Source organism: Mustela putorius, unplaced genomic scaffold (genome assembly GCF_011764305.1).
Source record: "Mustela putorius furo isolate JIRA1106 unplaced genomic scaffold, ASM1176430v1.1 tig00000095_pilon_pilon_pilon, whole genome shotgun sequence".
In the NCBI taxonomy this organism is placed as follows: domain Eukaryota; kingdom Metazoa; phylum Chordata; class Mammalia; order Carnivora; family Mustelidae; genus Mustela; species Mustela putorius.
The window spans coordinates 14,638,802-14,664,582 of record NW_025421280.1 but is presented as its reverse complement, the minus strand read 5'-3'; the positions used below and the strand labels follow the sequence as shown (position 1 = coordinate 14,664,582).

The 25,781-nt window shown below is 45.2% G+C and overlaps 2 protein-coding genes across 4 annotated transcripts; both read left to right on the top strand.

The window, feature by feature from the left end:
* The first annotated feature begins 9,665 nt into the window (after positions 1 to 9,665).
* Positions 9,666 to 20,471, top strand: RPP14 (ribonuclease P/MRP subunit p14). Of its 3 annotated transcripts, none has more exons than XM_004738259.3 (6): positions 9,666 to 9,701; positions 14,033 to 14,130; positions 14,228 to 14,312; positions 18,776 to 18,852; positions 19,332 to 19,410; positions 20,336 to 20,471. In XM_004738259.3, the coding sequence occupies exons 2-6, from the start codon at positions 14,033 to 14,035 to the stop codon at positions 20,390 to 20,392; spliced, it is 396 nt and encodes a 131-aa protein (XP_004738316.1). In that variant the 5' UTR covers positions 9,666 to 9,701; the 3' UTR covers positions 20,393 to 20,471. The 3 variants fall into 3 exon arrangements, with proteins under 3 accessions (XP_004738316.1, XP_004738315.1, XP_004738314.1); XM_004738258.3 differs by having other exon boundaries at positions 9,686 to 9,824; XM_004738257.3 differs by lacking the exon at positions 9,666 to 9,701 and adding an exon at positions 9,853 to 10,114.
* Positions 20,472 to 20,511: 40 nt separating this feature from the next.
* On the top strand, positions 20,512 to 21,978 carry HTD2 (hydroxyacyl-thioester dehydratase type 2). Its single transcript, XM_045078409.1, has one exon. The coding sequence runs from the start codon at positions 20,512 to 20,514 to the stop codon at positions 21,016 to 21,018; it is 507 nt and encodes a 168-aa protein (XP_044934344.1). The 3' UTR covers positions 21,019 to 21,978.
* The last annotated feature ends 3,803 nt before the right edge of the window (positions 21,979 to 25,781 follow it).

Sequence of the window (25,781 nt, the reverse complement as noted above, 5' to 3'; positions counted from 1 at the left end):
TGATCTCTGTCAAATAAATAAATAAAATCTTAAAAAAAAAAAATCCTCAGAGCTTGAGCCCTCCAAATCTCTTTACAGAGACTCTGCAGCCAAGGAGTTCCAGAAATAAAGTGAGATAAACTTTAAATTAAAAACTGCAGTTATAGTTTAAGTATAGTTTAAGTTTATATTATAATTTATCAGAGAAGAGTGGAACACAGATCTTAGAAACAGGAAGATACAAAAATGTGATGTCTCAGATGGGTGGGCTGCAGCTAACACAGTGTTGGGAGACAATGTTAGAGGCCTCGGTACACGTATTAGCAAAGAAGAGGAGCGCCTGGCTGGCTCAGCTGGTGGAGTGTATGACTCTTGATCTTGGGGTTGTGAGTTCGAGCCCCATGTTAGATGTAGAGATTTCTTAAAAATAAAATCTTTTTTTTTTTTTTTAAGATTCTATTTACTAGAAAAAGAGAGCACAAGCAAGGGGAGCAAGAGAGGGAGAAGCAGACTCCACACTGAGCAGGGAGCCTGACGTGGGGCTTGATCCCAGGACCCCAGGATTGTGACCTGAGCCAAAAGCAGATGCTTAACCAACAGACCCACCGAGGTGCCCCTTAGAAATATAATCTTAAAAATGAAAAACCAGGGGCGCCTGGGTAGCTCAGTGGGTTAAAGCCTCTGCCTTCAGCTCAGGTCATAGGACTGGGGTCCTGGGATTGAGCCCCGCATTGGGCTCTCTGCTCAGCAGGGAGCCTGCTTCTCCCTCTCTCTCTGCCTGCCTTTCTGCCTACTTGTGATCTCTATCTGTCAAATTAATTAATTAATTAATTTTTTAAAAAACCGTAGGGGTGCCTGGGTGGCTCAGTGGGTTGAGCCTCTGCCTTCGGCTCGGGTCATGGTCTCGGGGTCCTGGGATCGAGCCCCGTGGGGCTCTCTGCTCAGGTAGGAGCCTGCTTCCTCCTCTCTCTCTTCCTTCCTCTCCTGCCTCTCTGCCTACTTGTGATCTCTCTGTCAAATAAGTAAATAAAATAAAATAAAATTTTTTAAAAAATGAAAAACCATAAATCAAAAATAAACCTAGAAAAAAACGGAAGGAAATAATACAGGTGAGAGAAAAACCAATGGCATGGATGGAAGAGTGGATATTAGACACACTGCTTGTTCCAGTCTTTTATGTTCATCAAGAACTCTGAATTTTGTGCGGTCCTGAGGACAGGCGCCAGTCTGGGTGGGTTTGGGTGAGGAGGGACGGTGTCCAGGGTGGCTGAAGAGGTCTCCAGCCTGGGGTCAGTCCTGCAAATCGGAAAGCACACGTGCTGCAGGAATCATCATGCCCTGGGTGAGCGGCCAGTAGAGAAGCTACAGTTGCTGCAGCATCGTCCACACACTGGAATCATCCAGGCAGGGGTGTGGGCTGCCCGTCTCACCAGGAGGACAGCTGGCTGGGTCTGCAGCGGCGGGAGGCAGCTCCCGCCTCCTCGGCTGTCATGGAACGCGTCAGCTGGAGGTCACAAGAAGAGCATTATCAAAGTCCTTTGGACAGACCTTGGGTTGCCTCGGGCCCGCACCTCTGGCCCCACTGTGTTAGGGAGACTTGAAAACAGACACGCACAGCTCCCTCTTAGCACCCCACTTTTTGCTCTTGTGATGATAGCGAGTTTGCTGGCGGTCCCACCTGGCGCCACCTGGCGGTCCCCCAAGCCACAGCCCACTGGGTCCTGTGGTCGTCGCCTTTAATGGCATTCTTGGAAAGAAGAAAAGGGTCATTCAGAACAGCCTTGCCTGAAAGACTGCCAGAAGTTTCTGAAGTGACAGTGGAAAGCCCCGAGACACAAGGGAACTGGCTCTCCCACTTCCTGGAGTGGGGCCTTCAGGGCTGCCGAGAATGCACTCTGCTGGGCACGTACTGAGGGCGCTGAGGGACAGGCCGTGGGTGGCTCTCAATTCGCCATTAGTCGGGGCTTCCTGTCCAGCACAGATGCAGCCCCAGGAGGGACCGGTGCCAGGAATGCAAGTCTGATGTGCTGCCCATGAGTGTGAGTCTGCCTTCCATGTGAGGCCCCGTGAGTACTTCCCAGCCCAGGGAACGGTCCTTGCTGCCTTTTCCAAAGGAAGTTCTCAGACGGTATTGGGAGACTAGAAGGTGGGTCAGGCCAGCTGATGCTCTTCAAGTACGTTCCCTGCATCACCTTATGAAGTTCTCGCACCCCTGAAAGGTACATACAACCTGCGCCTGTTTTATTTTTATTGCTTTAAGTTGTGCCCATTTTCAGCCCAAAAACTGAGGCAGGGAGAGGTGAAGTATCTTGCCCAAAGTCACACAAATAACAGGTAGAGAGAGCCGCCTGGCTCTCTGACTCGGGGTGGAATGTGCAGCTCTTGATCGCGGGTTGTAGGTTCGAGCCCCTCATTGAGTGTAGAAATGACTTAAAAAAATAAAATCTTTTTTTAAAAGATTAAAGAAAAAGGAGAGAGATCGAGACAGTTTATGATTGAAGGTGACTTGCAAAAACGATGTTTTCGGGCGCCTGGGTGGCTCAGTGGGTTGAGCCACTGCCTTCGGCTCAGGTCATGATCTCAGGGTCCTGGGATCGAGTCCCGCATCGGGCTCTCTGCTCGGCAGGGAGCCTGCTTCCCTCTCTCTCTCTCTCTCTGCCTGCCTCTCCATCTACTTGTGATTTCTCTCTGTCAAATACATAAATAAAATCTTTAAAAAAAAAAAAAAACAAACGATGTTTTCGCCGGTTCCGGCAGGAGCTCTCTCCAACTTCCGGTGCAGGCTGTGGCCCTTGTTGGCTCACCTGAACCAGCCAGCGTGGGGCATCTCTGGCCACGATCACTGAGGCCACACCTCAGGCCCCTGCTGAAGAAGGTGACTCAGCAGTTAAGGCTATCCCAGTGCTGAGCCTCTGCTAGGTAGGAAACAATCTTACCTATATTCAGGCATCTGAGGGGGCCTCAAGGGACAGCCTGAGCATCTCCCAGTGTCTTCAATAATTAGGACACGTGTCATGTCCACCCTGGAAGGGCTCGTTCACCTTGTTGATAACCCTCATCCCCTCTGCCACACTCTGGAAATGATCATCAGTGTTGTTTGCCCAAAGGAGTTTTCTGGAGGGGAGGTCTCCTCTGTGACTTGCCCCTCGGGGGTCAGGCTTGGCAAATGGTCAGTTGATTTGGCTCTGCTCCTAGCTGCCATTCCAGAAGTGGCCCGAGACTCTGCCTGGGATCAAGTTCAGTCTCCCTTTGAAGGGGGTCAATTCCCTAGACTTGATACCAGCCAGGGCTTTCCCACTGCCTTCAGAAAAATTTTAGGTTTTAATTAAATATAAATGCTAGCTTTGGGTCCCCCATTTACTTCCCAAACCCTGGATATATTGATCTCAGGACAATTATTAGTTGATTAGTGAAACACACATTGTTCTAAAATGATGGATGCGAATTTTAATATCCACACGTACCAACCTTCTGCTTTAGGGACTTCCTGTCTTAGATCGAGAAATCTTTTATTAAAAGTGACAGTTCACTGGGTCTGTTCCAAAAATGTTAGCTGAAATACTCTTTGGCCAGGTTTGGGCGGTTTTTGGTTTTTTTTTTAACTCTTAGTCTGTCTCTGTCTCAACTCCTCTCCTTCCTCACCCCATCTGTTTCACCACTTGATCTGTCTCCCATCCATCTGTCTGGCTCTTACCCATGCTCACAGGCACACAGAGACATACTCTCCCCTGACAGGTGGGAGCCCGGCTCTTCTGATCCTTCGTCTTGTAGGTCTTCAACACCACTCCTTTAACCATATAGACTGGGCTTTCTCACCAGACGCTTCTCTCCCCCCAACAAAGTAGGATGATGTTCACACACAAACCCCATCCCTGAAAGGAGGCAAAAAAGTAGAGAGGGGGTGAGCGTGGTCACAGATGGGGCAGTGGAGATGTCTTCACATTACCTGCTGAGTCCAGGCCAGCTTCCCTGGGGCTCTGGACTGGAAGTCACCAGTAAGCGGGTTTGCGGTCACCTGCGAGTGCCTATGATGGGATGAGGGTCTTGCATGACCATCATTAACCTAGTCAGGGAGAGGATGTCAGATAGCTCCTTCCAGCAAGAGGAAGTCTTCTCCCTTGGCTCCTAGAGGAACCTTTCCTTCATGCCATGTTGGATTTTTGGTCTCTCTATCCTCCAAGCAATGACTAGGAACCTTAGGACACACCTAAGGGGTGTCCAAGCTCCAATAAGAGATGGGAAGAGAAGGAAGGATTCTTAGGGGCAAGAAAGGGCCAACTATTGACATGGGATAGGTTCACAATCCCTTACCAAACCTCCAAGAGCCAGAAGTGCTTCTGAATTCAGAAGGTTTCCCATTTTAGAAAGGTGTTAGGGTGTGTACATCCCAGATTATGTAACATCCCCAGCAGGGTCTGGGACTGCCTGACATGACCAAATGCATTGACATTTCTGCTGTGTGATGTAGGAATATCCACGGCAAATGGGACAAAAGCTATAAAAAGCTTCATCTGTGTTCAGATTAAACACTGCCTGCCACATGAAGATTTGGTTTTCACGTTTCTCTTGGATTTCAGAATTGCAGATAAGGGAACGGCAGGCCTCCACTCTCTGTTTCCTCTCTCCTGCCTTGGGGTTGGGTGGTGAGGGGGTAGGAGTTGGGGGGGCAGGAGGGGGCATCTTGAGGAAGAGTCTGTTCTAAGTGGGAGAGAGGCTACAGATGGGTGGGGTCCATGGCTCCCTCTTGTGACTGTTAGGGGCAAGTTCTGATTTTTATTTAACAATTTTTTATTTGACAATTATTAAATTATACAAATAATGACCTGTCACTTTAAAAGAAGTCAAAGAGGGACGCCTGGGTGGCTCAGTTGGATAAGCAGCTGCCTTCAGCTCAGGTCATGATCCTAGGGTCCTAGAATCAAGTCCCGCATCGGGCTCCTTGCTCAATGAGGAGCCCACTTCTCCCTCTGCCTGCTGTTCCCCATGCTTCTGCTTGCCTGCTCTCTCTGACAAATAAATAAGATCTTTTAAAAAATAAAACAAGTTAAGCAAAATGAATGTTTAAAAAATATACTTAGGGGCACCTAGGTGGCTCAGTGGGTTGAGCCTCTGCCTTTGGCTCAGGTCATGATCCTAGGGTCCTGGGGTCGAGCCCCTCATCAGGAGCTCTGCTAAGCAGGAGGCCTGCTTCTCCCTCTCTCTCTGCCTGCCTCTCTGCCTACTTGTGATCTCTCTGTCAGATAAATAAATAAAATCTCTAAAAAATTGGTTATAGGGTGGTTGGGTTATGGACATTGGGCAGGGTATGTGCTATAGTGAGTGCTGTGAAGTGTGTAAGCCTGATGATTCACAGACCTGTACCCCTGGGACTAATAATACATTATACGTTAATAAAAAAATAAAAAACTTTTTTAAGATCTAAAAAATATGCTTATACATACATATATTTATCAACAGAGAGGTCCCCACAGTGGGTTTATTGGGGGACTGTTTTACATAAATGGGTCCTGCTGGACACTACTGTTGCCAACCCTGTACCCCCACTTGCTCTTTTCACTTACATCTATGTCTTGGGCCTCTTATAGGTCAGAACCCACAGATCCCCCAGGTCCCTGTAATGGAGATGCAGAGGCCTCCAGGGAAAGGTGGGGTACAGCAAGGGTGCACTTCTTTGTAGGAAGAATCTTTGCAGGATTTGCTGAATCCCTCAGACAGGATCTCTGAATTTTAAGAAAGGCTCTTGGGCCCCTCCAGAAATAGGCTGCTTAATTACAGGGTGGCTATCCCCTCCCCGAATTCTCCCTTCCTAGGGAACTAGAGCCTTCCTTTAGGGGAGAAGTTTCTAACGTCACTTGTGAGGAAAGTTCCCTCCATCATTTAAATGCATTTCAGAAATGCTGGATGAAACAGAGTTAAATAGCCTGGCTCCCTCTCCGACCCCAACACAAGCAGGGAACTGACTGGGAAGGAGTAAAAACACCCTCAGAAGGCAGCCAGGGATGCTGGGGTGGAGGCAGGGACCAGGCCCTTGTACTGCTCCCCTGGATGATGGGGCTGGTTTGGACTTGACAGTTCTGGGCAGGAACTTCTGGCCTTTTTTTTTACCCTTGACTGGTGAGCTGCACCCCAGAGTCCTTGCCTGCAGCATGTGCCGCTAATGTCCCTTTCCCAGATCCCCTTTACTGACTGCTGCCTCCCCACCGCTGCTGGGGAAACACACCTGCCCTTCTCCAAGGGAACTGCCCTCAGACACAGGAGAGGCCCGAGAGGCAGTGGCCCATCCTATTCCTCTCACCTCCAGGGGTTTCCGGACAAAACACAGGCTGCCCAGCTAAATTTAATTTAGCATAAGGACATCCTATTCACTGTGTATCTGAAATTAAAATTTCACTGGGCAACAGTATTTTTATTTGCTAAATCTGGCGACCCTACAGCTGGCCGTCAATGACAGGGGGTGGGGGTGAGTAAGTATGATGAAGGCTTTCCCCCCTTACCTCCAAGGCTGGATGCTTGCTGGTTATCATTCATGCTCCAGGGCTCCCTGTGGGATCAGCTTGAGGCTGGACTTCGGCTGAACCCACATCTTTGCTTAGCTTCTTCCCCTGCCCATCCTTTCTTCCTCCCTTGCAGGTTTCCCATGAGAGCTGCCCCCAATAAATTACTTCCACGAGGATCCCTGTCTCATGCTCGGCCTCTGGGGACTCAAAAAAAAAAAAAAAAAATGCCTCCCTTTCAATTTCCTTTGAGGGTTGCCTCAAGGAGCAACTTCCAGACTTGCCATCCCATGGGTTCTAGAGCTTCTCACCACCTTAGACAACTCTGTTCTCTTTTTTCATCTGTGAAAGGCAATAATGTGACATTGTGGGGTAGATGGGATACTGTGAGCACGCTCTTCGGCATTTGGCAAGTCTCCCTAAATGGAAACAACAGCTGTCATCCCGTAGCTTTTAGCTCCTGGTCCTTTTCACGCCCTTTGTCCTACCACCTCAATCTGCTGGCGTCAGTGGATATGATTCCCATGAGTCTGATGGAGATTTGTGGCTGTAACCCTCCTGACACCCCCCTCTTGCCTTTTCTTCCCAACATTAGGAAAGCACCAGTTTTATCAAAAGCCATTTGGCACCAGTTCACAAGGCCCGGAGGGGAAAGCTGAACACAGCGCGGGTGGGGGGTGGTGGAGCAAGTGTGGACTCAACTCTTTCTTGGCTGCCATAGCTTCCAGGGACATAAAACACTCCCCGACCTGCCCCAACAACTTGGCTCTGAAATGTCAGAAACACAGGGTCTGGAATGGCCATCTTGAGCCAAATGACTCCACCAATGCAATGCTGGGCAACGTCTATAAAGACTGAGGCAGGTTCGTGTGTTGTGTTTTGGAGTGTTGTTAAGGTATATGGTTAAGAGGGGCACCTGGGTGGCTCAGTCGTTAAGTTTCTGCCTTCGGCTCAGGTCGTGATCGCAGGGTCCTGGGATGGAGCACTGCATAGAGAGAGAGCACCGCCTGCTCCATTACAATGGAGAGCCTGTTTCTCCCTCTCCCTCTGCCTGCTGCTCCCCTTACTTACGCTCACTCACACTATCTCTGTGTCAAATAAATAAAATCTTAAAAAAAAAAAAAAAAGGATACATTGTTAAGAAGGGAAAGCACCCCCTACCCTATCTCTGGAAGGACACTTAAGAAACTTCTACCAGTGGATACCCCTCTGGACAAAGGCTGACTGGGTGAGGATTGGGAGGAAGACTTACTTTTCATTGTTTATCCTGTCCTACATACTATTTGAAATGTAGGCCACATGCCAACAGTATCTTCTAGGAAAATAGATACAATTTAACTGAGAAAAGTCAACTACTATCTTTATCATTCAAAGGCATCTCTTTTATTCTAAATTCTGAATTAATGAGGCAACACTGAGAAAATTCAGGGAACTTGGAAGGCACTTCATTTTCAGGGTTTGGTGCAGAAAAGTGAAAATTACCCAAGTTCTTTGAAGTCTAAAATACATGAGCTGCTCTGGTTTTTCTGGGCTGCAGCCTGGTAGGTGGGTTTGCCAGGTGGCTGGTTTGGGGGGACCTCTCCCATTGCAGAGTGTTTCCTGAGCCCGATACTTCACACCCACCATTTTTTCCTCACAACTCTGGAGTAGATGCTACTAATCTCTCTGTGTGACAGATGAGGAGGATGAATAAGTGGCAGAGGATGTACTTGAAGTGAGTTTGGGCAGTTTCTGAAACCCAACCTCTTTTAAGAAAGAAAATGTCACTGTCTGTGGGGTCTGTGTTGATTTCCTCTACCTCTCCCCCAATATCGAACAAGTCCTGTCTCTTCTGAGGAAAGAAGGAAGGGAAGCAGAGCCACAGAACCAGAGAACATGACTGTAGCCAAGCACAGGTTGCAGGATGATACAGAAGAAAGTGGAACTTCAAGAAAAGACACAAGAGGGGCGCCTGGGTGGCTCATTGGGTTAAAGCCTCTGCCTTTGGCTCAGGTCATGATCTCAGGGTCCTGGGATCGAGGCCCACATCGGGCTCTCTGCTCAGCAGGGAGCCTGCTTCCCTTCCTCTCTCTGCCTGCCTCTCTGCCTCCTTGTGATCTCTGTCTGTCAAATAAATAAATAAAATCTTAAAAAAAAAAAAAAAGGAAAGAAACAAACAAACAAAGAAAAGACACAAGAGAGAAGGTCCCAGCTGACTCAGGCTCATGTGTGCCTGTGCCGGGCAACCCTCTACCTCCAACCCAGGCAGAATCAGCACACCCACCTAGGGACTACTGCATTCACTAACGGTGTGCTGTGTGTTGAGTGCCAGGCACTGGAATGCAACCGTGAGCCAGCACAGACAAGGCTTCATGCTCATGGGGCTTACACTCAAGTTTTAGCAGCCCCAGTGCCTCTCCCCCACACACCCTTGACTCATGCCACACAACTGATGGTAGTATGGGGCAGTATGGACAGCACCATCTAAAGTCAGACCGCCTGCTTCACTGTTTACACCTGGCTGGTCTTGGGCAAGTAACAGTCTCTCAGACCTCAGTCCCTCCCATTGTAAAATGGGGACGATTCACAGTAATAGCTACCTTAAGGTTGTGTGAGTTCCACGACTTAACATAAGAAATTTTTTTTTTCATGACGCCTGGCCCGAAGAAGATACTAAATAAATATTAGTATTGTTGTTGTTGTTATTACTATATTATTATTATTTACAAACACTATCAGTTTCACGAGTACAGGGCCATATCTTCTTGTTCTCCGCTGGGTTCCCAGTACCAGCACTAATAGGGAGTCAGCATGAATAAATGCAGAGATGAAACCGAGCTTACATCTGAAGACAGGACCATCTGGAGCTTATGTCAACCCAGATGGATAACCTACTATGGCCTGGGCGCCTCAAGGGACATTAGGAGTGGCTCCAGTCCTTGGGGTGCTTGATGGAAGATGCTCAGCAGAAGAGATGCTACATAGAAAGCTGAGCGAATGAATGCATGGAAAAATGCATGACCATGAAAGCGAGCTCCTGGGACGAATAAATATGTCCGGAGTCCAGTACCCCATACACACATTTGGTCACAGAGTTTTCTCTGAAACGGGCACCAGGGGGCACTGAGCTCGGCCAGTCTGAGCTCCTGCAGGATTCACGCCCAGGTTCCAAGGAGGACGCCGCGCGGTGACGTCATATCCGCGCCTAGCCATTACACTTCCGGGGAGCGAAACAGACAGGAGCCAAACGTAAGTAACCCCGGAGTTTCCTGGGCCCAGGGCTCTGGCCACTGCAGAGGAGCTCCCAGCTTTGGTGGATTCTTGCAGTGAACAGGAATCAGGGAGGCGCCAGACTAATCTTATCGAAAGCAGGTAAGCAGAAGCCCATGAAAGAGCGGCTTTTTGCCGGGAGTGAGCTCAGTCGCCCACCCTCGTGACGCATGACCGTGCGCAACAGGTACGCATGCGCAAGCGAAGAGTTACGGCGGCCGGCGCACGACCATCTGAAATACCTATCTGCTCCGGCCTAGGACGCAGTGGGCTGCTGGCGAGCTCCGGCCTCGCACGTCCCCGGGTATCTGTACAACAGGGTCTCGGCAGCAGATGGTGGCTGCGAGGAGTGAGCGGAATCACGTGTGCAGACCGCATGCGCCCAGCGCCAGGTGGGCGCCAAATAAATGGCGGATGGTCGTTTAAAAAAAAAAAAAAAAGTTTAAAACAACTGAAGTGTCCAGCAGTAGGGGACTGAGCTTTTTTTTTCCTTTTCTTTTAATATGATTGATTTGGCCCAAAACTTATATATTGGATGCATACTGTGTGTGATGCACTTTTCGATATCTGCGAAACAGTCGTGAACAGGATAGAACTCGGTCTGTTGGGGTGGGGGAGGGAAGTACAGAGCGAATAAATGAATTACGTAGTTGTGTCAGAAGGTGGTTAAGTGCTGTGGGGGAAAACTAGAACAGGGGCGTGGAGGGGCTGCCGTATTAGAACAGCCACCGGACCAAATCGAGGGGTGCGAGTTGATCAAAGCCGTGAAAGAAACGAGGGAGCGAGCCATCTGGTTGCCTGGAGGAGGAGTGTTCCCAGCGTGCGGAAAAGCTGGGAGCGAGGCGCAGAGGCGGGAGGGAAACGGTGTGTGAGGAAGAGCTAGGAGTCTGGTGGAGGGCGGTGAGCAAGGGAGCATGGTCAGAGCTGGGGGAGGAGGCAGCGGTACAGTTCAGGTAAGGCCTTGCCGGGCCTGTAAGTCCTTTGGGTTTACTCTCAGTAAAACGGGAACCATGGCTAGGTTTTGAGCAGAGGAATGGCGAGGGCTCGAATAGGTTTTAACTGGCTCAGTCTGACTGCTGTAGAGACTAGGTTGGGGGAGAGTGGGCAGCAGGTGGAATTAGGGACACCTATGACTGTAGGTCACTTAATGAGCATCCCTACAGCCATTACAAAGGCTGGCTTCAAAGATGATGATAGCAAGAGCTGTGGAAGTTCTTCCATTGTTACAGTGAGCCTGGCTGTAGGAAGGGTACCCAGGCATGCTCTCCCTTAATCTCGGGACAGCCTGCAGAGGGCAATACTGTCACTGCCTCTGAGGCTGAGGCTGAGGCCTTTGTGGAGGTCACTGCTCAGTAAACACTTGCTCCTTAAGTCTTTTTTGGTCAAATATACATAACTTAAAATGGCCATTTTTAAGGGTACAGCCCATTGATGCAAAGTATGTTAACACTGTTATGGAACCATTATCATCCATTTCCAGAAAAGTCTTCATTGTTATTGGCATCCTGAGCTTCAGGCCAAATCTCATTCCCCTAGCTCAGACAGCCAACTCCCATCAAGACTGAGGGTGACTCTTAAAAAAAACACCCTTCGGGTGCCAGACAATGAATGAAGTGATTGAGGGCTCTATTCTCTCTGCCCTTCTAGTCAGGGACAACTCTAATGATTGGGGAAAAAATCATCAGGTGGTTATTTCTGCAGTCTTTCTTTCTTTCTTTTTTTTTTTTCTTTAAAGATTTTATTTATTTATTTGAAAGAGATCACAAGCAGGCAGAGAGGCAGGCAGAGAGAGAGGAGGAAGCAGGCTCCCTGCTGAGCAGAGAGCCCAATGTGGGGTTCTATCCCAGGACTCCGAGTTCATAACCTGAGCGGAAGGCAGCAACTTAACCCGCTGAGCCACCCAGGCGCCCCTGCAGTCTTTCTTGAAAGCAAAAGTATCCTCAAACATACAGGCCTAATACTTATCACATTCAGTAAGTTTTATTGAATACCTACTCTGTGCCAGACACAGTAACTATTCATGTTTCTAAGTGGATGCTTGGATGTAGCTCCTTGACCCTAACTTCTTTTCTCTGAGGATATCATCTAGGAGTGGTTGGAACTGAGCCTGGTGCAAAGGTTTTATAAATGCTGGTTTATAGCCATGTGGCCTTGGCTAAGTCCCTTTCTTTGGTTGGCCCTCAGTTCCCTGGTTTCTTTATTGGGGAACCAGATATTGAACAAATAGTATTAAGAGATTGCAAAACAAGTGAATCTAATGTAGAATAAGGTGTCCAAAATATGGCTTTCTTGAGGAGGTAAAGTTCCTGGAAGAGGTGAGCTTTAAGCTAAAATGTAAAGGATGAATAGGGGCTATCCAGAGGGGGAGTGAGGTAGGAGTGGAGCCAGTGACAGATTATCCCCAGGGGACCAGCATGTTCTGAATTCTTGAAGGATCCAGGTCTATTAGAAATGATATTCATTGCCCATTCCAGGAATCCCTCTTCTCAAACCCCTTGCTTTTTAAGCTCAGCCCTTTGTGGGGGGTAGGGGCTGCCAAATAGCTCTGTATACACCTGACCTTCAGACAGAAGAGGCAGATCCAGCATGGGATGGAACAGCAGAGCTACCACTTCTCATTCTCCTCTTCATGTTCTGTGTTGACTGAGGGCAAACAAGAAGATCCTACATTTTATTCCTGTATGCTATTTTTTTTTTTAAGATTTTATTTATTGGTTAGAGATGATGCACAAGCAGGGGAAGCAGCATGTAGAGGGAGAAGCAGGCTCCCCACAGATCAAGGAGCCCGATGCTCAGGATGTCAGGACCCCGGGATCATGACCTGAGCAGAAGGCAGATGCATAACTGACTGAGCCACCCAGGTGTCGTTTTTTTTGTTTGTTTGTTTTTTAATTAGGAAGCATTGAACCAGAGTGGTCTTGAGGGACTCAGGAGTGTTTGGAATCTGTGTGTCCTTGGGCAAGCGTTACCTCTCTTTGCCAAGCCTCAGTGTCCTCTTCTCAAAAATGGATTGGGGGGAAAGTGGGAATAATAATAGCTTTTCCTCATGGGATCATTTTGAAAACTTATGACTTAAGGCATGTGGGGCTTTTAGCCCAGAGCTAGGTACTTAGTAAGAAAAAGTGTCCATTGGGATTATATTATTAGGATTTGAGAGTACAGCAATGTGGCATGTCGAAAATCTTTGCGTCTTTATGGGTAAATTTGGTTTAACCAGAAATAAATGAATTACTATACTAGGAGTTCTTTTAAAAATCAAATGGGTTTAAAAAAAAAAAAAGAAGAAGAAGAAGAAAGAAAGGGAGAAAGAAAAAAAGAAAGGCAAGGGGTGCCTGGGTCGTTCAGTCAGAGGAGCATGTGACTTGAACTCAGGGTCATGAGTTCAAGCCTCACTTTGGATGTAGAGATTACTTAGATAAATAATAAGCTTGAAAAAAAATCAAATGGGTCTGGGATGCCTCTCTGGCTTAGTTGGTAGAGCATGCAACTCTTGATCTCAGGGTTGTGAGTTCAAGCCACACACTGGGTGTAGAACTTACTTTAAAAAAAGAAATCAAGGGACGCCTTGGTGGCTCAGTTGGTTAAACAGCTGCCTTCGGCTCAGGTCATGATCCCAGCGTCCTGGGATCGAGTCCCACATCGGGCTCCTTGCTCAGCAGGGAGCCTGCTTCTCCCTCTGCCTCTGCCTGCCATTCTGTCTGCCTGTGCTTGCTCTCTCCCCCGCCCCTCTCTGATAAATAAATAAAAAAATTATTAAAAAAAAAAAAAAAAAGAAAAGAAATCAAGGGGCACCTAGGTGGCTCAGTGGGTTAAATCTCTGCCTTCAGCTCAGGTCATTATCTCAGGGTCCTGGGATTAAGCCCTGAATCAAGCTCTTTGCTCAGCAGGGAGCCTGCTTCCCCCCCACCCTCCTGCCAACGCCTGCCTCTCTGCCTATTTGTGATCTCTGTCAAATAAATAAATAAAATCTTTTTAAAAATTTAAAATTTTTTTTAAAATTTAAAAAAATAAAAATGGGTTAAATTCTCATTTAAGGGAAGCCTGGGTGGCTCAGTGGGTTAAAGCCTCTGCCTTTGGCTCAGGTCATGATCCCAGGGTCCTGGGATTGAGTCCCGCATCAGGCTCTCTGCTCAGTGGGGAGCCTGTTTTCTCCTCTCTCTCTCTCTGCCTGCTTCTCTGCCTACTTGTGATATCTGTCAAATAAATAAATAAAACCTTAAAAAAAAATTCTCATTTAAAAAATGGGGGGTGGGGAGTGAAAAACAGCTTGTACCTTGCTAATTTGTAGCTCTCTTGCCTTTAATTTCTAGATGTGTTCAGCTTTGGAAAAGATGCCAACCCCAGCCACCACATATGAAAGAATAGTTTACAAAAATCCCTCTGAGTACCATTATATGAAAGTCTCCCTGTAAGTTCAGTCTCTTTAGTTCTATTTGTAATGACATTTTTATGAATCTGGATAGTATGGAATTTAATACATTTTTTTCTTTTTAATGTTTTTGTAGAGAATTTCAGGATCGTGGGGTTGGACTGAATGCTGCACAGTTCAAACAGCTGCTTATTTCAGCCTTGAAGGACCTCTTTGGGGAGGTATGAATCACTTGGTAGATTGAACATTCCCAAGATTTTTGTAAGAAATACCGAAACAGTGCTTTTCCAAATGCTTATTTTAAAACTTTAGAAACATACTTGACACTGCAGAAGCAGACTTTCAGAAATGATGAGTTTTGGGTAGGTCTTTTCTAATATGCCTTTGTGTATTTGACAAGGAATGTGTTAGACAAATGTTTTAGTGCCGTGCTACACACACTGTGGCCCAGACTGACAACCTGCAAATAGTTTTTTGGGTTTTGTTTTGTTTTGTTTTGTTTTTTAAGATTTTATTTATTTAAAGAGGGTGTATGTGAGCAGGGGGAGCGGCAGCGGGAGAGGGAAAGAGAACCCCAAGCAGACACCACATTGAGCACAGAGTCCAACCAGGGCTCAGCTCAGGACCCTAGATCACAGTCCGACCTAAAATCAAGAGTCAGACACATAACTGCCTGAGCCACCCAGGCACCCTGTGCAGTTTTTTTGCCCATTGTGAAAATTTGTGATTCACACCAAAATCAGCACACTCCTTCCTTACTGAGAAAGTCTCTGTAAGCAAACCTTGAGGTGAGCTACCAGAAGAGCTTGCAATGCTTGATCTTAGAATCATGAGTTAGAGCCCCACACTGGTGTAGAGATTACTAAAAATAAATAAATAAATAAATAAATAAATAAACAAACAAAAAAAAAACTGAGCTGAACTAAACAATGTACTTAGTGATATTTTTGATTTACATTGTGTTACAGCCTCTTATTTTATCATAGACCAGCGCACTGAGTAGTCCCATGTTAGCATTTACTTGAAAATAAGCAGAATTTTTGAGAGAGAACAAAGATGATTTAGGAAATTATTTCCTGGTTCATATATTTTATCAAATCAAAATCTGGTAAGCATCTCATTAAAATTAAAAACATTTACTCCACAGCAGACTCAGTTAAGAGGATGAAAAGACAAATTATAGACTGGGGGAGACTAATTGTAAACCACATATCTAAAATGTAAAAAAGAGGGGCGCCTGGGTGGCTCAGTGGGTTAAAGCCTCTGCCTTCAGCTCAGGTCATGATCCCAGGGTCCTGGAATCGAGCCCCGCATCGGGCTCTCTGCTCAGCAGGGAGCCTGCTTCCTCCTCTCTCTCTGCCTCCTTCTCTGTGATCTCCATCTGTCAAATAAATAAATAAAATCTTTTTTTAAAAAGTAAAATAAAATGTAAAAAGAACTCTTAGGCGCCTGGGTGGCTCAGTCAGTTAAGCGTCTGCCTTGGGCTCAGGTCACGATGCCAGGGTTCTGGGATTGAGCCCGGAATTGGGCTTCCTTCTCGGCAGGGAGTCTGCTTCTCCTTCTCCTCCCCCCCATGCATGCTTGTTCTCTCTCTGTCTCAAAAATAAATGAAAAATCTTTCAAAAAATAAAAATAAAACAAACTCTAAAAGCTCCATAGTAAAGAAAACCAAACATTTCAACTTGAAAGTGTGTAAAAGATACAAATAGACATTTTAGAAAAAAAGATGTACTGTGGACAGAGAAACACATGAATGAAAAGATATTCAGCATTATTAGCCATTAGGGAAACACACCTTAAAAACACAATAAGCTCAGGGTGTCTGAGTGGCTCAGTTGCTTAAACAACTGCCTTCAGCTCAGGTCATGATCCTGGAGTCCCAGGATCGAGTTCTGCATCGGGCTCCCTGCTCCAGGGGGAGTCTGCTTCTCCCTCTGACCTGCTTTCTCGTGCTCTCTCTCACTGTCTCTCTCTCTCAAATAAATAAATAAAAATTTAAAAAACAACAACACAATAAGCTCAAAAAAAGCCCCAGAAAACAAAATGGGGGTGGGGCACCTGGCTGGCTCAGTTGAAGGAGCATGAGACTCTTGATCTCTTGACTCTTGGTTGTGCATTTGAGCCCCATGTTGGGTGTCAGGATTACTTAACAATAAAATCTTTTTTTTTTTTTAAGATTTTATTTATTTATTTGACAGAGAGAGATCACAGCAGGCAGAGAGAGAAGGAAGGGAAGCAGGCTCCCCGCTGAGCAGAGAGCCCGATGTGGGACTCGATCCCAGGACCCTGAGATCATGACCTGAGCCGAAGGCAGCGGCTTAACCCACTGAGCCACCCAGGCGCCCAACAATAAAATCTTTAAAAAAACAAGTAAATAGGGGTGCCTGGGTGGCTCAGTGGGTTAAGCCTCTGCCTTTAGCTCAGGTCATGATCTCAGGATCCTGGGGCCCGTCAGGCAGGGAGCCTGGTTCCTCCTCTCTCTGCCTGCCTCTATGCCTACTTATGATCTCTCTGTCAAATAAATAAATAAAATCTTTTTTTTTAAAAAGTAAATAAAAAAATAATAAAAATTAAAAAAAAATTAAAAATAAAAAAATTAAAAAGTAAATAAAAAATAAAAACACAGCGAGCTATCACTACACACCTAACAGAGCAACTGAAAATAAAATTTTAAAAAATGGTGATAATACTAAATGCTGGTGAGGATGTAGAGAAACTGGGTCACTCCTTCATTGCTAATGGGAATGCAGAATGGCATAGACACTTCAGAATACCATTTGACAGTTTCTAAAAACAACTAAACATGCATATGCTCTACTACCCAGCAGTTATACACCTAGGCATTTGTCCTAGAGAAGTGAAAACTGAATGTTCACACAAAACTTTTATGTGAGTGTTCATCGTAGCTTTATTTGTAGGAGCCCCAAAGCAGAAATAAGCCAGATGTCCTTCCATGAGTGGTTAAACGTTCATGATATATTCATACCGTAGAATATAATCAGTAATAAAAAGGAACAAACTGTAGATACACATAAAAACTTAACTGAATCTCCAGAGAATTATGCTAAGTGAAAAAGCTAATCCCAAAAGGTAACATTCTGAGTGATCCCATTTGTATCATGCTCCTGAAGTAAGTAAGTATATAAACTGGAGAAAGATACGTGGTTAGGGGTTGGGGGGAGGAGTGGGTGTGACTAAAACGACGTAGGAGAGCAGCTGTGTGGTGATGATCTAATTCTGGTGATGGTATCTCCCAGATGAGATACCATCTTGGTGGTTATGATAGTAGTTGCATGAAACGCTCTGTGTAGGAAGATTGCAGAGAAGTATGCACACACACACGCACAGACAAATATGAATGCGTGTATGACTGTCAAAATCTGAATAAACTGGTTTATCAATTTTAGGTTTTTGGGTTTGATACTGTATTACCGGGGATGCATAGAACCTTCCTTTAAAATACATTGTACCTTGTGACTCCAATTTTTCAAAATAAAAAGTTTAAGAGAAAAGTGTGCACCTTTTATCAGGTGTAATACCCGGTTCCAGAATGAAGAATGTTATGAGAGAGGAAGTAGATGGTTTCTGTATGTGAAACAACCTAGCAGGCAGTTGAGCTTAATCCTGGGGATCAGGGATGGAACTTTTTCTTTTTTAACCCTGAGATCGAAAGTCTCCTGCTCAACTAACTGAGCCATCCAGGTGCCCCCAGGGATGGAACGATTTAAACGAAGACTTTTGAAGGGTAAAGAGTCAGGAAGAGTTACAGGAAGAACATTCCAGACAGGGATAATTGTAAATAAGCAGTCCCAATACTCCAGCACCACCAAATAAAATATTGCTTTTTTAGAGGAAAATAGCAGTTGACAGGATTAATTATAAGACTTTAACACTAGTGATGATGGGGGCTCCTGGGTAGCTCAGTCTGTTAAGCATCTGCCTTCGACTTGGATTGTGATCCCAGAATCCAGGGATGGAGCCCTGTGTTAGGCTCGCTGTTCAGCAGGGAGTCTGCTCCCTCTGCTCCTGCTTATATTTGCTCTTTCTCTCTCTCTCTAGCTTGCTCTCAAATAAATATAATTTTTTTTTAAAGATTTTATTTATTTATTTGACAGAGAGAGAGATATCGAGAGAGGGAACACAAACAGGGGGAGTGGAAGAGGGAGAAGCAAGTGGGGTTCCCACCAAGCAGAGAGCCCAACGTGGGACTCAATCCCAGGAACCTGGGATCATGACCTGAGCCGAAGGCAGACATTTAATGACTAAGCCACTCTGCTGCCCTCCAAATAAATAAATAAAATCTTTAAAAAAAAAAAAAAAAGAACTCAGTGATGGGAGAAGGTACCTTGCTACCTCAATCACTGGAGCATACAACTCTTGATCTCGCGGTTGTGAGTGAGTTCAGGCCCCACATTGGGTAGAGATTACCTTAAAAAAATAAATTTCGAGGGGAGCCTAGATGGCTCAGTTGTTAAGCTTCTGTCTTCAGCTTGGGTCATAATCCCAGGGTCCTGGGATCGATCCCCACATCAGGCTCCTTGCTCAGTGGGAAGCCTGCTTCTCCCTCTCCCACTCCGCCCTGCTTATGTTCCCTCTCTCTGTCAAATAAATAAATAAAATTTTAAAAATATTAATAATAAATAGCAACAATAATAGTCTGCTAATAGTATTTTTCCATACTTAGGTTGATGCAGCGTTACCCTTGGACGTCCTAACCTACGAAGAGAAGACCCTGTCAGCCATCTTGAGGATATGTAGCAGGTATGACAGACAGAGGCACCTTTGTAGTATAATAGAGGAGAAACATGGATGGAGAAATAGAGCAAAAATACTCTTCTCTAAGAAGAGGCTTGTCATATGAACTCTGAGTAGTTTTTGGAATTTTAAACTGGGATGGATATGAACACTTATCCCCTAGGAGCTTAGACATAAAGAACAAAACTCATGATTTTCTTATAGCTGTTGTGTTTCCCAATTGATAGCCATGGTTGCAAACTCAAAAATGTGTATTTTAGAAACATTCCTAATTGCAGTTTATTTTATTCTTTGCCTATGAGATACTGTGCTTTTACTTTTAAAGTTTTCTCATTTAGGGCTCTCTTTGGCAGCACATCTACTCAAGTTTTCTCATTTAAATTAGGGTTTTTTAGAACTAATTTAGCTGTCTGGCCCATCACAAAAGTACTAGAGAGATATCGCAGAGACAAATCCTTATGCATTCATTGTTGATCTCTCTACAGTGGTCTTGTCAAGTTGTGGAGCTCTTTGACTCTGTTAGGATCCTATAAAGGCAAGAAATGCGCTTTCAGAGTAATTCAGGTAAAGGCTTCCTTCACATATTCCAAACAAGGCTGAGAAGGGGTCAAACAGCTTTTTCTTTTTCTTTTTCTTTTTTTTTTTAAGATTTATTTTTGAGAGAGAACGAAGCAGAGTTCGGGCCCCAGCGTGCTGGGCCCATGGAGGGGGGGGATGCTAAGGGAGAGGTGAGGGAAAGAATCTCAAGCAGACTCCATGCTGAGCGAGGAGGCCAACATAGAGCTCAGTCCCAAGACGCCAAGATCATGACCTGAGCTAAAGTCAAAAGTCAGACACCCAACTGACTAAGCCACCTGGGCACCCCTCAAACTGCTTTTTTTTTTTTTTTAAAGATTTTATTTATTTATTTGAGACAGAGACAGTGAGAGAGAGAACATGAGCGAGGAGAAGGTCAGAGAGAGAAGCAGACTCCCCGCAGAGCTGGGAGCCCGATGCGGGACTCGATCCCAGGACTCCGGGATCATGACCTGAGCCGAAGGCAGTCGTCCAACCAACTGAGCCACCCAGGCGTCCCTCAAACTGCTTTTTTAATACATGTCCCATTTTTTGCTTGCATAAATCTAGTATGGATTAAAATTTTCCACGGCGGGCAGTGGGGAGGAATACGGACTACATTGCTTCTGGAAGTGTGAGAGAAAGCACTTAGATTTTAGATTGTATGGGAGATGTTTGGGGATGAAACTTGGAACTCTTGTGGAAAAGTCTTAACTTTCCATTTGTTGCTTAATACCTAGTGCCTAAAATATTAGAAGACTCTTTGTAAACTTATGATGATGATTTATGTATTTGAGGCTGCCTCTAAGTGTGCTCTTTGAGATGCCACTGCGTCAGCCTCACGTACCCTAGGAAACGAGGCACGTTTCCACATGCCCTGTGTTGCAGTGCAATTTCTCCCCAGATTTCCTTAACTTTTTTCTTTCTCTTACAGGTTTCTCCATTTCTGCTTGCCTTATCTGGTAATAGTAGGGAACTAGTATTGGATTGAATAGTTTTCAATTGCAGAAACATTCCTCTGCTCTCAAAAGCACCTTTTGGTGACAATAAGCTGTCTGAAGACTGAAGCCGTTTTAAAGCTCCGATTGCTAGGATTTGACAGTGCTGAAGATGTTCCCAGTAATTTCCCGCCATTATCTGTGGTGGGTTGGGGTTCAGAGGAGAATCTGCCTGAGCCAACCAGTGGTGAATCGGCAGCGCATTGAGCAGACACACGTCAGAGTTGGAGACCGGGCTGAACTCAGCAGGGTCTTCACACAGAGGGACGTGGCTGCCTTCTCAGAATTAACGGGGGATGTTAATCCTTTGCATTTAAATGAAGATTTTGCAAAACACACCAAGTTTGGAAAGACAATTGTACATGGAGTTTTGGTCAATGGACTTATTTCGGCTCTCCTGGGAACTAAAATGCCAGGGCCAGGCTGTGTATTACTTTCACAGGAAATTAGCTTTCCAGCCCCTTTATATGTTGGAGAAGTTGTTTTAGCCTCCGCAGAGGTGAAAAGGCTGAAGCGATTCATTGCCGTTATTGCCGTGTCGTGTTTTGTAACAGAAGGTGAAAAGACTGTTATGGAAGGCTGGGTTAAAGTTATGGTCCCAGAAGCTCCCCAGTCCTGAACTGTGTTTAAAGATGCACTTTCAGGTGCCAGTGGTACTATTCTAGAGCCTTTGAGGAAAAGGGATTGCTGCTCTTCCCCGAGGGATGGCTTATAGACCAAGAAGCCTGTGTTGGGGGAGGGGAGCAGGTAGAGGGGCGTTCCAAGGTCCACTGTCCAGTTTGGCGTTATGCTTCATAGACTTAAGTATATTCATCGTCTGTCTAGGTTTTTGAAATGGAAAAAATACCAGGAAGGTTATTTAGCCAAAGGTTCTACTTTTAGGATTTCACATGTAGTTAGATTTGCATTTGAGTAACAAACCTGCCTCTATCTGTGGAGACTAAGTTTTTGACTGAATTTATAACTAGCATTTTTTTTTTTTTAAATATAGCTAGCATTTAATTACTGAAGGCAGCAGCAGAAGTCAGGTCATCTCTGAGCACCTACCTTCTACCAGTCCGGGTACTTAGATCCTGTCCTTCAGCAGTTTCTGGGTCAGAGTTGGTCGTAATTTGTTACTATTTACACCACAATGGCACCTTGTTCCATCTTCAGTGACATATGCCTTTTGGATGGTTTCCCTGTGATTAGAGAAGGGCTTATGTGCACGTTTGGACTCATTTATGTAAACTGTCTCAACCTCACTTATACAACAGGGATGACAACACCTACCACACAGGACCGATGGAGATGCTAGGTACAAATAGCTAAGCACAAAGTCCAGCCGCTCATCCATTCTCCCCGTGAATGAGGTTAGACGTTTTCCCAAGTTTAGAGCAAACTAGCCCACAATTAAACAGGTGACAGACTCATTTTTCAAGATGTTAATCAGTCTAAACCTGGAATAGAGTTGGAATGCAAAATTTCTATTTTAGTAATCCAGATTATTTTCTCCCTCCCTTGAAAACACTGTGGATTCTCCCCTGTATAAATAATACATGTTTATTGTAAAGATATTATAAATAAAAAGTATAAGGAATGCTGTGGAGGCCAAGTTCTTAAGAACTGAGGGATATTGAAAATTTAATCAGTATTAAGAAAAAGTTGGACACCGAAGAGGAAATGCGTCTAATGTGTTCGTACTGAGTGGTCATCCCAACGCAACCAACACTTTCAAGATAATCTATAACAGGGGCACCTGGGTGGCTCAGTGGGTTAAGCCTCTGCTTTCGGCTCAGGTCATGATCCCAGGGTCCTGGCATCAAGCCCCGCATCAGGCTCTCTGCTTGAAAAAAAGATAATCTATAACAGAACATCCAAATCTCTGTGACTTTATTTTTTTTTAAAGATTTTATTTATTTATTTGACAGAGATCACAAGCAGGCAGAGAGAGAGGGGAAGCAGGCTCCCCATGGAGCAGAGAGCCCGATGCAGGACTCGATCCCAGAACCCTGAGATCATGACCAAGCTGAAGGCAGAGGCCAGACCCACTGAGCCACCCGGGTGCCCTGCTCTGTGACTTTAGATGGTGGTTCTGATTACAGCTAGATGCTTTGATCAGGAAGATAGAGCAAGAGTCATTGGTGAGATCAACCTCCATTTCCTGGGAAAAGGTTTTTCCACCTGGTGAGTCACTAACTAGATTTTTTTTTCTTTTTTTTAATTTTTACGTCAAGGGGATAAATTAAGCAGATTACCAGGAAAAAATCACTCTAGGCACTAGAGGGCAATGATGTGTATAAATGGTATTTTTAAACTGTTGACTATTGTACCATATTCTAGTTGGTGATGGTGAGATGAAAATACTAAAATCAATGTGAGAAAAAGGATGCCGTTCTCATGAGTTTCAGAATGGGCAGCTGTGCGGCTCAGATGCACAGGAAGACTTATTCATAGGGGAAGGCTACACAAGCTAAAACTGTTACAGTGTTGGGGAAAGGAATGAAAACTTGAAGCACAAAATACAGACTCCAAGCCATGACTGTCTGTTCCCGTAGGACTCATTCTCTGGCTCTAGTAGCACTCTTGAGAACTAGGTCCATAAATGGAGTATGATATGATCGTTAATAATGGTAGTAGCTACCATTTTTTCTTCAAGTTTCTACCTCCCTCCCTTTTTTAAAAGATTTTATTTATTTATTTGACAGTCACAGCAAGAGAGGGACCACAGCAGGGGGAGTGGGAGGGGAAAAGCAGGCTTCCTGCCAAGTAGGGAGCCCAATGTGGGGCTTGTGGGGCTCCATCCCAGGATGCTGGGATCATGACCTGAGTCGAAGGCAGGCACTTAACGACTGAGCCACCCAGGTGCCCCCATCCCCCCTTTTCTTTTCTTTTCTTTTAAGATTTTTAGAAAGCGTGAGTAGAGGGGGGGCAGAGGAAGAGAGAATCTCAAAAAGGCTGCACACTGAGCACAGAGCCTGACACAGGGCTCGATCTCCTAATCCTGAGATCATGATCTGAACCGAAGCTAAAACCAAGTGTCAGACACTTAACCAACTGAGTCACCCTAAGTGACCCTAAGATTTTATTTTTAAGTAATCTCTACACCCAACATGGGGCTCAAACTTAAAACCCCGAGATCAAGAGCCACAGGCTCCATCAACTGAGCCAGCCAGGCGTCCCACTGAGCCAGTTTTCTACATTAACTCTAGTCTCTGAAAACTTTGTGAATTAAACTTAATGTCCCATTTTATAGGCAAGGAAACAGACTGATGCTGTGTGACTTGCCCAAGGCTGTACAGCCAGTATGTGGTAGAGCAGGGATGCAAATGGGGACCTTTCTGGTGCCAAAGCATTTCTTTGCTCCATCTCCCTGTGGGTCTCATAACGTTCCCATTACTGGCAGCACTGGCAGCTTCTGTAATAGTATTGCGTCATGTGGCATTACAGTATTTGGAACCACGATTCTATAGAATTCTCTTTATATTCCAAATGTGCTAGATCTCACTTCCTGCTACAGTGCAGCATTTTCCTATATACTATTACTTGATGGCTCCCGTAACCATCACCTACCCTTTTTCTCAGTTGACCTTCAGTGATAACTTGTCTTTAGAGCAGAATCATCAAAAGGGTTATTCTAAAGGTGAAAGGTTATGTATAGGCCAAGTTTGGTGGGGAAAAGGGGAATGTCAGGCCTGGCTGGTTCCTGATACTGTGTAATTCAAAAGTAGCTTCTCAATATGGCCGTTTTCATTTTTAAAATGGTCCCTGAATGCCCTGGTCTCCTTTGATCTCCGTAAATCAGTACAAGGTTGGACTAGAGAAGTAGGCAAGAAGGGATACTTCTCTGTCAATGGTGACTTCTTATTTTTACTCAGAGATGCTCAAGCCACTCATGCTTTGTGAAAGCTGGCTCTAAGGGAAACTGCCTGGTGGTGGTTTTCACGCTGAGCCCTGTGGGAGATGCCAAAAACAACGTGGTTCTTCTGATGAAAGCAGGGGTGACCCTCAAATTAGGAAATTCTCTCCGGGACCACTGAGAGGCGGCCCTGACGGTACGAGGTCACAGGTGGAAGTGAGTATGAAAGTACCGACTAAAACAGCAGGCCAGGGCGCCTGGGTGGCTCAGTGGGTTAGGCCGCTGCCTTCGGCTCAGGTCATGATCTCAGGGTCCTGGGATCGAGTCCCACATCGGGCTCTCTGCTCGGCAGGGAGCCTGCTTCCTCCTCTTTCTCTCTGCCTGCCTCTCTGTCTACTTGTGATCTCTCTCTGTCAAATAAATAAATAAAATCTTTAAAAAATAAATAAATAAATAAATAAATAAATAAAACAGCAGGCCAAATTGTACTAGCACTTTCCACATAGGGGCATTGTAAGACTGCAATTTATGTCATGTTTGATTGCTACAGAAAGATATACCCATCTTAAGCAATTTCAGCCTAATGTACTGGAAAATTGCTTAACAGATTTTTATATTCTATTAGAAATATTTCCATATTGGTGAGATGCCACTCATTTCTTTTTCTGAGCAGCAAATCTTGAGTAACAGCAGGAAGAAAGCCTCAGCACCGCCTCCATTCATCTTGTGGACCTGACTTGCGTATTCATCTAGAAAAAGAAGAAATTGCTGTATGCACACCGGTACCTCTTAGGTAACCACAGGCCTTCATTTGGTGCTGAATTATTAGTCATTTTTCTTTTTATGTTCTTTGAGTATGATTCAGAGACCAATTTACTCCCAAAGAAAATTGCTATTAAATTATATCTATTAAGTTTTTATATTAAAACATACTCTAGCAAGGGTTGACTGTCATTCTGAACCGCTGGGCCCCTCTGAATGCCTCATGTGTTGGCATAATTTATTACCTGGCTGTATCTGAGCAGAATGGGAGTGCTGTGAAATGACTCTTGGGTTGCAGGATCTCCCGGGTCCCGGATGTTTTACTTTCTTTGTTCTTGGCTTGCCTTCATTTGGATTACAAGCACAGCAGAGACAAGAATTCTCAACATCTTCAGAGAAATGTTGGGTTGGACCAAAATCAACTACAAGAAACTATTTAAGTTCAAAATCCTAAGAGAACCCAAGACTGATGTCGACACTACATAAATAGAACAGTATTAATAGGAGGCCCCACAAACAGTCAATTTCTAGGCCACAATCAATTTCTAGGGTGGCTTTCAGCTGTGTCTGACCTTCTTTCAAACCCTGGGCAAAATTCCTCTGTGATATGATAGCAAACATCAAAGGGAAAGAAAAATGATAAAACGTGAGTGACTTTATTGTTTTCTATCCAGATTATGAATATTTAAAGGAATAAAATAGGGGCACCTGGATGGCTCAGTTGGTTAAGCAACTGCCTTCAGCTCAGATCATGATCCCAGGGTCCTGGGACTGAGCCCCAC